A 12,320-nucleotide genomic window follows, 5' to 3' on the forward strand; every position below is an offset into this window, starting at 1 on the left:
AGGAGTTCGAGACCAGCCTGAGCAAGAGCAAGAACCCCATCTCTACTAAAAATAGAAAAATTAGCTGGGCATCGTGCACACCTGTAGTTCCAGCTACTCGGGAGGCTGAGGCAAGAGGATTGCTTGAGGGCAGGAGTTTGAGGTTGCAGTGAGCTAAGATGACATCACTGCACTCTATCCAGGGTGACAGAGCAAGACTCTGTCTCAAAAAAGATTATATTGCTATTATATATTTATATAAATTGCTAATTTGCATAGGTAATTTGACAAATTACAACTTAGGTAAATAAATTACATTAAAGCTTAGTTAAGTGAAATATTAATAGCTTTTATGTTTTTAATTTTAAACTTAAAATTTTTGCTTATTCTTTACTGAATAAAAAGAGTATGCTTATGCTTCATGCTTACTCTGTTTTGTGTAAAGCACTGATATATACAGTACATAAACAAATACACAGTATATCTGTGGCATTAAAATATCATAGGGATTGGGAGGAGTAGGAAAAAAATATCTAAAAAAAGTCCTTAGAAAAAATGAAAAAAAGGTTGAGAAACACTGGTCTAGTTGCTGAGGTCAAAAAACTTCTCATACCTCACTTAAATCCACAAGCAATGCTTTTGGCTCTACTTCAAAATATATCCAGGATCTGACAACATTTGTCATTATCTTTTTTGCTACCACCTTGATGGAAGCCACCATCATTTCCTTGTCTGGATTATAGCAATAGCCTCCTAACTATTGGCTCTGAAATCTGTTTTCAACATACCAACCAATGTGATCTTTTAAAAATATTACAGGATGGTTGCCATGTAACCTCTTTGCTTAAAAATCCTCTGCTTAAAAGGGCTCTCCATTTCAGAGTTAAAAGCCAAAGTTCTTACAGAGGCCTACAAGGCCCCACGTAAACTCTCTCCTTTCACCCCTTAAACCTGATATTCTACCACTTGTTCCCTTTTACTGTCTTCCAGACACACTGGTGTCAAAAGACAAAATAACAACAAATTTAAAGATGTTAATTGGCTTTTATTTGTGATTCTAGAATTGGGCAACACCTCATTCTAGAAAGAGTGTTCCAATGAGTGAGCAGGGGTTGGTTCTATATACGGAAAACGGCTGAAGAAAGCAGAAACAAAACAAAAAGAGTTGGTCATTTTAAAATTGCTTTTCTTGTAAAGGTTAAAGCAGGGGGGATTTCCTTATCATTCTGGCTAAAGCTGGCCTGCTCGGTGATTTGGTTATTCTCTCTCTCTCTCTCCTGATTTCCTGGAAGGTAAGATAAAGATCTTACTTTTGGCTTGGTGGAGTGGAACTTTAGCATGAATAACTTTATTTTGGTTTGGTCTGCTGGGCCTAGTGGAACACAATCCAAACCAATAGCCTCCTATAAATTTTATTTAATATTGGCTTCCTTGTTCTTCCTCTAATGTCAAGACATTTATGTTTTAGGGCTTTTGCACTTATTTCTGCCAGCATGTTCCACTCCCTCTCCCCCATATCTGCTTGTTTACCTTTTTCTTCAATGTTCAGAGCAAGTATCAATTTCCTTGAAGAAGTCTTCTTGAGTCACCGTAGCACCATTCTCATTCATATACTGGTGTGTGACACCCCTTCTCTATGCTTCATATTTCTTTATAAAATTTATTACTGTCTGAAATATACTTGTTTGTGGACTCCTGCCACTAAGCCCCCAGAGGGAACGGATTTTGTGTTTCTGTTACTCCCCAATGTTTAAAATAGAACCTGGCATAGGATGTGCAACAACTTTTTGTAGACTTAGATGTGAACTTGACAAAACAGCTTCTTTGCCCCCACATGAGTCTAATGGGGAGACATAATTAAAATACGATTGCATGTGTTCAGTGGGAACATCGGATCCACCAAATCTGCCCAGAGGATTTACCTAGGGCAGGCACATACAATGGAATGCTTATTTTGAGGCTGTGCTAATTGAGGTAATAGATCTAAGGCTCGTGTAACCTGTAACGTATTGTGCAATTTTAAGCTTGTATCATAACTTGGGAAGGTTATGCCATTTACTCTCTCCTTGCCCCGAAAATTTTACGGGAAAATTTTTCGTTTCACTTCCTCACTTATTTCCTTTTCCCATCCAAATGGTCAAACGGCTATGAATGGTATGGTCCAAAAGGACCGCGAAATGGTGTTCGGACTACGAGCCTGCCTGCGTAGTGAATGGCTCGCTGGAGCTAGCGCATGCGCATCTTTTGTGGTGTAGCACGATGGCTGCCAGCCATTTTGTCCCGCGTCGGTGCCCCAAGGAGTTAGCGGCGACAGCAGCTGCTGCCGCTGCCAAAGACTAATAGTGACCTCTCGGCGGTGGGAATTTTCCGGCCCTGTTGTGGGATCTGAACAGCAACAAGACAGCGACCCAGCTAGGAAGCAAAAAGTCGGGGCAGGGAGGAGCCAGGCAGCCCCTCCCTCTAACCTTTCCTTAGTTTGACCAGTTCGCTCACCCTTCCCTCCCGGTCCCGCTACACGCTGATCTGCTGCGCAGGCGCACAAATAATCGAAGCGCCTCCCTGGCCCTTGGGCCTTGCGAGCTTCTGCGCGCGCTTCCCGTTCTCCACCCTTGATTGGTGAGATTGCCCCGCCATCACGCCTCCCTCTGCTTTCAAGGTTGGGAAGGAACCGAGGGGCGGGGCCAAGCAGCGCGTGCGCGATACTGTTGCTGTTCCTTTGCTGCTATTGCGTTGCAAAAAAAATCTTGACTAGGTAGCTTTGGGCCTTTTCTGTGCTAGAGAATCTAAAGGAGAGAGAAAAATTTCTGCAACTGAAGGGGCAGTCGGGTAGTATTAAATTTAATATATTAACGCCCGCTTTGGCTCACAGGATTGTGGGGATAGGGGTGGGGAAGGGCCTCAGCGTTGAGAGCCGAAGAATATAAAAACCATTCGTTTCGGGGCCAGGCGTTTTGAAAGGCTTTGCAGGTCCTGTTTTCCGCGTAATTCTTCGTTGATTAGAGACTGGTTTAAACACGACCCCTTTAACAATATTGATAAACCTTCGAAACCCGCAGCCCCTCCTTGCAGCGTGTAGGAGCCGCCAGCGTGCCCAGCAACTGGTCTTCGCGTCGGTACCTCCAGAAGAGCTTAGCGCGTGCACCACCCCCACCCCCTGGCCTCCCTCCCCACCTCCGGCTTTCACGCACTCGCAGTGATTGTTTTGCCCGCTCCCGCCGCCGCCGCGGCCGCCAGAGGAGCAGCAGCGCTTGTGCAAACCGGGAAGATGGCGGCCGGCGGCGGCGGAGGCAGCAGTAAGGCCTCCTCCTCGTCGGCCTCTTCGGCAGGGGCTCTGGAGTCCTCGTTGGATCGAAAATTCCAGTCGGTAACCAACACCATGGAGTCCATTCAAGGCCTGTCGTCTTGGTGTATAGAGAACAAGAAACACCACAGTACTATCGTCTACCATTGGATGAAGTGGCTCCGGAGATGTGAGTGTTGGGGGTGACTAGGGAAGGGAAGACGAGGGAAATGGAAGGAAATACGGCATGAAACGCTTGGGCTTTTCCCACGGAGTCACTGCATTTAGTTTGGGTTGTTCACTTTAAAGCTCTGACCGGGTGTTGCTAAACCCAGACTCCATTCCTAGCCAGGGGTTGTTCTGAACTTCAGGAGGTTCATTTCTTGGATTTTTAAGCCATTGACTTCGTGTGACCTTGGGCCGTTGGGCCAAGATCCATAGAGGTTTACATATTCTTTCATTTCAGAACCTTGTAAGGTATGTTGCTGATTTTACGGAAATCGTCGGCGTCCGTTTATTTGTTTATTTCATAGAGGCCTTGATGTGTTAATAATTTCTGGGTTTCCTGATGGTAGACAAGCTATGGTAAGCAGCAGTAAATCCAGCCACTTCGCTGGAATATGTTGGACCATTCTGTATTTTCCGCTGACCTAAAAATTGTGATGTGTAATAAGGAGGGCCTTATGTGGATGAATGTACCTAAAACTTGTGATGTGTAGTAAGGAGGGTCTCACCAGGATAAATGTTAAGTAGAAGCAACATGAGCTCTGCACAGATCTCAGGCGACCACCAGGTTTCCCTGTACCTGTTGTTTGCTGCAGTGAAATACAGATTTTGTGAATACTGACCAGAAACAACTGTGGTACTCTAGTCAGTGTCCTCACTAATACCTTAAAAATATAAAACATATCCGGCTACTTTTTAACTACCTGAAATACCTTTTAACAAAATTGAGTTTCATTTCATAGGTAATCAAAATAGGAAATGTGCTTTTTGAATATATAGTACTCTTTCCCGTTATTGCCTTTTTTTTTTTTTGTATTCATCCTGGAGATTTTTCCACTTTTCCTCTTTTACTACAAAAAAGAGGTCTGTTAAAACATGGATTGTTTGCAAAAGAGTTCACAAATCTTATAGGATGAAGTGTGGAGAAGTCACTGTTGCTTCCTGCTGGGAAGAAAGGGTTAACCCTTACTCCAGGTATATCTGTTTGAATTTTAGTTTGTTCATCCAGTTATTCTTTCTTCTCTTTCCACTTTTGCCATTGCCACTGTAGTATTTTGATTTGTTTACCTTTTGGGGAACAAATAGATAAAGCTTGCAAAATTGTAGGCTCCAAGCTTCAAACCATTTGTATTTAAAGTTGTTGGGAGAGATGTTTTGTGGTTCTTTGAATAATAATGTTTAGTTATTAGAGACAAGACAAGATTACCTGTATTTACCAATAGTAGACCAAATAGTTACTTTCTTGCCAAAAGGTAAAATTAGAATGTGCAATATCGAGTGTGCTAATAGTCATTATCAAAGACTCTCACATGTTAAGTATCTGCTGTGTGCTCAGCCATCTCATTATATCTTAAAATATACCTTAAGATCTACTGAGAAGTAGATTGTTTAATCACTGATTTACAAATGAGGAAACTAAGGCTCAGAAATGTTAAGTTGCTTAAGGTTATTCAGTAAAATGGTGGACTTAGGATTTGACTTTACCATTAACTTTGTAAAATAATGTTTAATATACTTCGTACACGACTGAGAGCAAGCAGTACTAATGTGAGCTTGAGAACATATTCTCCATCCAGTTTTAAAACATTTTTACTAAATTATGCAAGCATTTTACATTTTCTCACCTTTGGGCTCTGGTGTTAACTGTATGGTTACATCATTTGCAAAAATAGATTGGTTCCCATCCCTGCCTTGGGGTATCATGAGTGACAATTACAATATTTTTTCTAGTCAGCAATAATAAGATATACTGGAGCCAGAATTTTTTTGCCTCTACTGTTGATATTGTGCTTGAGCTTATTTCTTTTGTTGGTATCTTAAGAGTGAAAAAATGGTTGCTCTACGAAGGCAATACATTCTTTGAAGTGCATTCTATATAGTTTATATAGTTAAGTGCTTTAGCTTTCTAAAACCTTGATGTTGCTTTTCTAGTGGTATGGAATTTAACTTTCTAAAATGGTTAATGGTAATTTGTAGTTGTTTTGTATTTACATTTAATGAACATCGTCTATCTAATCGTAAATAGGGCCTTTGAGAGAAATATTCAGCAGAGTGGTGAAGGGCAGAATGAAAATATAATAGTTTATGCACTGGGCTTCGTTTTCGTTTAATTTCGTATTTCTGTACAGTTAGACTTAGTTTAGTTTGAATTTGGCAAAATTTGAGCTTCAGGCGAAATTGTGAAGTAGGCGTCTTAGGTATTCCCAGTCTTTCTGTCCATTTTTCCTGATGCCACTTTTGTTTCTTTTTTTTTTTCTGATAACCGTTATTTAGTGGTTTAAATTTAGACCCTCGGTGTAAATTTAAGTGACTGTGTTAGCTTTTCCAGAAATATTTTTACTTTATCTCTTATTTTATAATGTATAATAAGAGACTTTTGTTCACTTTAAAGGAAGTAATTTAGAAAAGGTAAGGAACCTCCCTGAAGGTAGACTCCATAGATAGGTTCTACTGATTCTATTGAGGCTTCTTTTAGTTTGCTTGACTAGCATTCATTACCATCATTTTCTAAGATGATCTTTCTGTAGCATAAACAGGTGTCATTCCTCTGCTTTAAAATCCTCCAGTGATATCCCATTGCAACAGATGTTAAGATCTAAACTTCATTTACTGTAGTCTACAAGATCCTGTACCATGTGCTCTGCCTGTCTTTCAGGCCTTGCTTATTTATGTATGTATGTACGTATGTATGTATGTATTTATTATTTACTTATTTTTTTAGAGACAGAGGCTCAATCTGTCACCCTGGCTAGAGTATAGTGGGGTAATCATAGCTCACTGCAACCTCAAACTCAAGCAATCCTCCTGCCTCAGCCTCCCAAGTAGCTGGGACTATAGGTGCGTGCCACCATGCCTGGCTATTTTTTTCTACTTTTGATAGAGATAGGGTCTCACTCTTGCTCAGGCTGATTTCGAACCCCTGACCTGAAGGGATCCTCCTGCCTTGACCTCCCAGAGTGCTAAGATTACAGGCTTGAGCCTCCTCACCTGGCCTTCTCAGGCTTGTTTAATTTCTGCCTTGTTCTCATCATTTAGATCCAAGCTTAAATATTAACTTCTTCAGAAAGGTCTTCTCTATCACTTTATTTCATGTGGTCCCTTCAGTTGCTATCACATCACCTTATTTTCAGTATAAAATTACCTTATTTGTTACATGTTTATCGTCTGTCTTCTCCCCACCAGTCGATAAAGCTGTGTCTTGTTTGCTGCTGTATCCCCAAGCAACTAGAACAGTGCTTGGCATACAGTTAGCATCAGTAAATATTTGAATATTTGACAATATAACGTTGTTTAATAGTTAATCAAGAACTTAAGGAGCAAAGGAACAGAATTGTTTTTATTTCTGTTTATCAGAAAGAAACATTTATAATTTAGTGAAAGAAATTATAGGCAGGTTCAGGATATGACTTACATGAAGTTGATCTGCAGGTTGACCAGATTATCTTTTCTATACTTTTTTCCTCCCCCTCGTTTTTTGTTTTTTTTTTTTAAAGGAGATGGGTCTCCTTTTGTCACCCAGGCTGGAATGCAAGTGTTACCTTCATAGCTCACTGCAACCTCCAACTCCTGGACTCAAATGATCCTCCTGCCTCAGCCTCCTAAGTAGCTGGGACTACAGGCTCGTGCCACCACACTCAGCTTAATTTAAAAAAATTAGAATTAGACCTAGGTTCATTTTTGTTTTGTTTTGTTTTTGAAACAGAGTCTCACTCTGTTGCCTGGGCTAGAGTGCCATGGTGTCAAGCCTAGCTCACAACAACCTCAAACTCCTGGGCTCAAGTAATCCTCCTGCCTCAGCCTCCTGAGGATCTGGGACTACAGGCGCACACCACCATGCCTGGCTAAAAATTTTTTCTATTTTTAGTAGAGACGGGGTCTCGCTCTTGCTCAGAGTGGTCTCAAACTCCTGATCTCAAGCTATCCTCCTGCCTCGGCCTCCTACAGTGCTAGGATTACAGGCATGAGCCACCACGCCCGGTCTAGACCTAGGTTCGGATCTTAACTCCATCACTTAATATTGGGTGACACTATGCAAAATACTTAAAACTGTGAGCTTCAATTTCTCATGTACAAGTAGGGATAATAATGATCTCATAGGTTTGGTGTTAGATTTAAGAAGATAATGCATGCATTTTAGCTTAGGTCAATCACATAGAAAACATTCAAATTATTTATTATTGATGATGATATGGATAGTCTGAGGATCCTGAGTATTCACAATAATTACAGCAGTATTTTGTTTTGGGCGCAGTGCTGGTAATTATGTTTGTGAGAGATGAATTAGACCAGTCTTTCTGCAGTGAATTAGCAAGTGCTCTGAAAAACTACTAGGACAAAATGGAAAATACTGTGTTCATGATATCTTCATTTTGTCTTTTTTCTAACCATTAGAATGGTTTGGTCTGTTTTAGAAGGTGGTAGAATTTAAGTGAGTGTCTACAGGAAAACTAGAAGGGTAATTGCTCATCATTTATAGAGCATACAATCTAATAAGGTTTCCCTTCAGCTATTTTTGATACAAACCTTAAGTATATACAAAAATAGGAAGGTGATGACACCCCGCCTTACTACCGATCACTCCGCTTTAGTAGTTATCAACTTAACAGTCTGTTTTCATCTATCCCTTTTACCTTCTCTGCCTTGTTACTTTGAAGCAAATCTCAGTACAATCCGTTTTTTTCCCACAAAATAGACTGTTATATAAACATGGACTAGAAAAAAAAATCTTTTCATACAGGATTTATTTATTGCAGAGAATTTGCAAAGTACAGTTACCATTTTTGATCTATGGCAATAGTTTCTCAGTTTGTATCCCAGGATCCTTAGGCGGAAGTTGAAGCTAGTTTTATAGTCAATTTTGTTGAGTGATTACTATGGGTCAGGCATTGTTCTAAGCATTTTACGCCCATTAATTCATTCAGTCCTCACAATAATTCTTTTTAGGTAGGTATTATGATTCCCATTTTACAGATGAGAAAACAGAGGCACCAAGAGGTTAAATAACTTGCCCATGATTACAGAGCTAATATTAATAATTAGTAGAGCCAGAATTATAACCCAGGCATTCTTGATCTAGAGTGTGCACTCTTAGATACTACACTACACAGCCTTTCCTATTCATAAATATTTTCTACAATGCAGAAAACCTTTGATAACTTGCTTATTCATTCACAATTAGGACACATAGATTAACTAGAATGTTGAGATTTTAAATTCTTGTGGTTTTTTTCCCCCTCTCTGGCAAAACTGATTATCTTGTGCTGATTTAAAGTTCTGATAAGCATTTATGTTTTTGATTAATAAAAGGAAAACAGGCTGAACATATTATTCTAGCTGTCTTCTAGATAAAAACCTCTCTAAATGTGAAGTTCATTTAGATTAAATAATAAAGGGGTTTTGGTGGCAAAACATGTGAGATGGGGGAATGGGGAATGTGGTCTTTTTTTTTTTTTTTTTTTAGAAGAAAAGAGGTTTATTTGGCTAATGATTCTGCAGGCTGTGCAGAAGCAGCATGGTGCCAGCAGATGCTTCTTCACTCTTCTGATGAGGGATTCAGGGGGCTTCCAGTCAAGGTGGAAAGTGAGGGGGGAGCAGACATATCACATGGCAAGAGGGGGAGGTGCCACACTCTTTAAACAACCAGCTCTCTGGGAATGCAGTCTTGCTATCTCATATTTGATATTCTACTTCTGAGGGCCTGAGACCATTTTCTGTAGCTCTGGTCTCTGAAATGTAGCTCTTCCTTTAACTGTTTACTTTCTTTGTAATCTATCCTTTGTAGCAGGTATGTAGGCTAAACAGAGTATAACAATACTGCCATAGGCATAAAGCTTTTTTTTTTTTTTTTTTTAAGGCTAGTCAAGTGAAGCACTGGGAGTGGAGAAGGAACAAGTCATAAAGCTTTTTAATCACATATCATATGTATGCAAATAAGTAATACAGGTGGATTAGATACAGATTCTTTAAATTCCAAGATGAATTCTCTTTATGGCCCCTAGTTTACATTCAGTGCTTTGAATATTTGTTGATTATGCCAAGCACTGTCTAGGCACTAGGAATACAGCAGGAAAACATAATGCCCCCACAGTGCTTATTATACTTTAGTAAAGGGAAACAGATAACAAACTAAATAAGTAAAATATTAAATGTATTAGAAGGTGATAAGTGCTATAGAGAACTACAAAGCAGGGAAGGGGAATACAGTGTTGTGGAGGCAGGTTTTGTTTTGTTTTGGTTTTGGTTTTTTTCTTTTTTTTTTTTTTTTGAAACAAAGTGCCCCACCCGTCAGCCTAGCTCATAGCAACCTCCACCTCCTGGCTCAAGGGATCCTCCTGCCTCAGCCTCCTGAGTAGCTGGGACTACAGGCGCATGCCACCACACCTGGCTAATTTTTCTATTATTAGGAGAGATGAGGTCTCACTCTTGCACAGGCTGGTCTGGAACTCTTGAGCTCAAGCGATCCTCCTGCCTCAGCCTCCCAGAGTGCTAGGATTACAGGTGTGAGCCACTGTGCCTGTCCTGGCAGTTTTAAATTAAATGGTAAGGGGAAGGCCTCACTGAGAAGGTGACATTTGAGTAGGGAGGTGTGAGGTATTAAGCAATATAGATATGAGGTTGTTAGGGGAGAATGTTCAAGAAGAAAACAGAAAAATACAAAGGTCCTGAGGTTTGAGTGTGCCTGGTGAGGTTAAGGAACAGCAAGAAAGCTTTTGTGGCTGGAAAGTAGTAGTTAAAATGGAGATTAGCAGATAAGTTCAAAGATTATGGTGGACAATGTTGGGGAGCAGGATAGGAGCAAATCAAGGGTTTTATAGGCATTGTAAGGACTTTGGCTTTTATTCTGAGTGAGATGGGAAGCCATTTGAGCAGAGGAGGGATTTGAACTAATTTGTAGGGTTTTTTTGTTGTGGGTTTTTTTTTTTTTTTTTTTTTTGAGACAGTGTCTTGCTCTGTTGTCCTGGCTGGAGTGCAGTGGGGTCATCACAGCCCACTGCAACCTCAAATTCCTCCTGCCTCAGCCTCCCCAGTAGCTGGGACTACAGGCGTGCGCCACTACGCCCAGCTAATCTTTTTTTATGTTTTTAGTTGCTCGGTCAAATTTATTTCAATTTTTTAGTAGAGACGGGGTCTCACTCTTGCTTAGGCTGGTCTCAAACTCCTAAGCTCAAGCGATCCTCTTGCCTCGGCCTCCCAGAGTGGTAGGATTACAGGTGTGAGCCACCATGCCCCGCCTGTAGCTTTGTCTTTAGGCACACATTGGGCACAGTTGGTGTGGTGATTAGGCTGCACACGGCCACGGCCCTTTTTGGCATGACCGTGTTCTTTCTTTTCTTTGTCATCTTGAAAGTGAGAACAGGTATAGCAGTACTTTAGAAAGCCCAAAGGTGGTGGCTCATGCCTGTGTTCCCGGCACTTTGGGAAGCCAAGACAGGAGGATCTCTTGAACCCAGGAGTTGGAGACTAGCCTGGGCAACATAGTGAGATCCCATCTCTATAGTGGGAGATGGTAGGGGGGGAATCAGCTGGGTGGGCATGGTGGTACGTGCCTGTAGTCCTGGCTACTTGGGAAGCTGAGGTGGAGGATCACTTGATTGATCCCAGGAGTTTGAGGTTACAGTGAGCTATGATCACGCCACTGCACTCCAGCACTCTAGCTTGGGTGACAGAATGAGACTATCTCTTAAAAAAAAGTCCAAAGGGGAGATTTCGGTCAATTAAAAATTTAAGCTGTCTGAGAACCAAGGATACATGAGGTTTGTTTTGTAGAAGGAGCTCGGAGACCCTAGTAAAAAGTACCCAAGAACTCAACAATGTTGTACAAACCAGCTTGACTGACTTTCTTGTCTGTTTGTGAAGGAAACAAAGTAGTTGGTGTTTTCAGATTCCTCTGCCCCCACAGATTTTAATTATAGAACATTGGAGAAATGTACGTCTTGTGGAGAAAGTAGTAGAACCTAGTTACTCCTTTTGGGAAAAGGCAACAGTTCCATCTGTGCTTTGAAACATTAAAGCTTTTCTGACTAAAATAAAGATAGTTTTAAAAAAAATATCTCATTCTTCTTAGTCCCTTATTTTTAGAAAAGCATTAAAATAGAGGTTCTTTGATGAAAGAAATGAAATATTTGGTATGCTAGCTTTAAATTTTACTAGTAGTTTTGGGCGTGGCCTTTATCTCTCCCTCATCTCTCTTCTTCCACTTCACTGTTCTGTGATTAATTTCACTTACCTATACTTTCTAGTTCTTTGGAGCCCACTAGCAGGAAGATTCAGTGTTTGTTTTATTACTTTTTAGTAAAAGTTGCACTGTGAATGGAACAAGGATCTTTTAATGTTAGGAATGTTAACTTACCACTTTTTATTTTAAAAAAAGAAAAGAAAAAAAAAAAGCCAGAGTAGATCCTGAACTGTTTTTGTGTTCCTTTAGCATCATGATAGTTTTGCAAGTGTTACATGATGTATTCTTTTTTAAATGATGTTCTCTCTGCCCAGGAGGCAGCCAGTATTATTGAATAATTAAGAGTTCTTTTATAGTATGTTACTATGTACAAAGATATAGAATTCAGAAAGTGAATTTAGAAATAGTGAGTGCTTGCTCAGTATAAAACTGTAGTGGGCGCCTCATGAGAGATGGGATTATAAGGACGTAACATTTGGTAGCTAAGATAGGAATTTCTTTTTTTTTTTGAGACAGAGTCTCACTTTGTTGCCCGGGCTAGAGTGAGTGCCATGGCATCAGCCTCGCTCACAGCAACCTCAAACTCCTGGGCTTAAGCGATCCTACTGCCTCAGCCTCCCGAGTAGCTGGGACTACAGGCATGCACCACCATGCCTGGCT

At 40.6% G+C, this 12,320-nt stretch overlaps 1 protein-coding gene across 6 annotated transcripts in view; it reads left to right on the plus strand.

The window, feature by feature from the left end:
- Window positions 1-2,657: 2,657 nt before the first annotated feature.
- The window catches only part of RPRD2 (regulation of nuclear pre-mRNA domain containing 2), a 102,401-nt gene continuing 92,738 nt past the window's right edge, over window positions 2,658-12,320 (plus strand). For all 6 annotated transcript variants that reach the window (XM_045544923.1, XM_045544924.1, XM_045544925.1 and 3 more), the window contains exon 1: window positions 2,658-3,449. In XM_045544923.1, the coding sequence (XP_045400879.1) occupies window positions 3,245-3,449 (205 nt within the window). In that variant the 5' untranslated portion in view covers window positions 2,658-3,244. The remainder of the gene's footprint in view (window positions 3,450-12,320) is intronic.

Source organism: Lemur catta, chromosome 3, assembly GCF_020740605.2.
Source record: "Lemur catta isolate mLemCat1 chromosome 3, mLemCat1.pri, whole genome shotgun sequence".
Classification (NCBI taxonomy): domain Eukaryota; kingdom Metazoa; phylum Chordata; class Mammalia; order Primates; family Lemuridae; genus Lemur; species Lemur catta.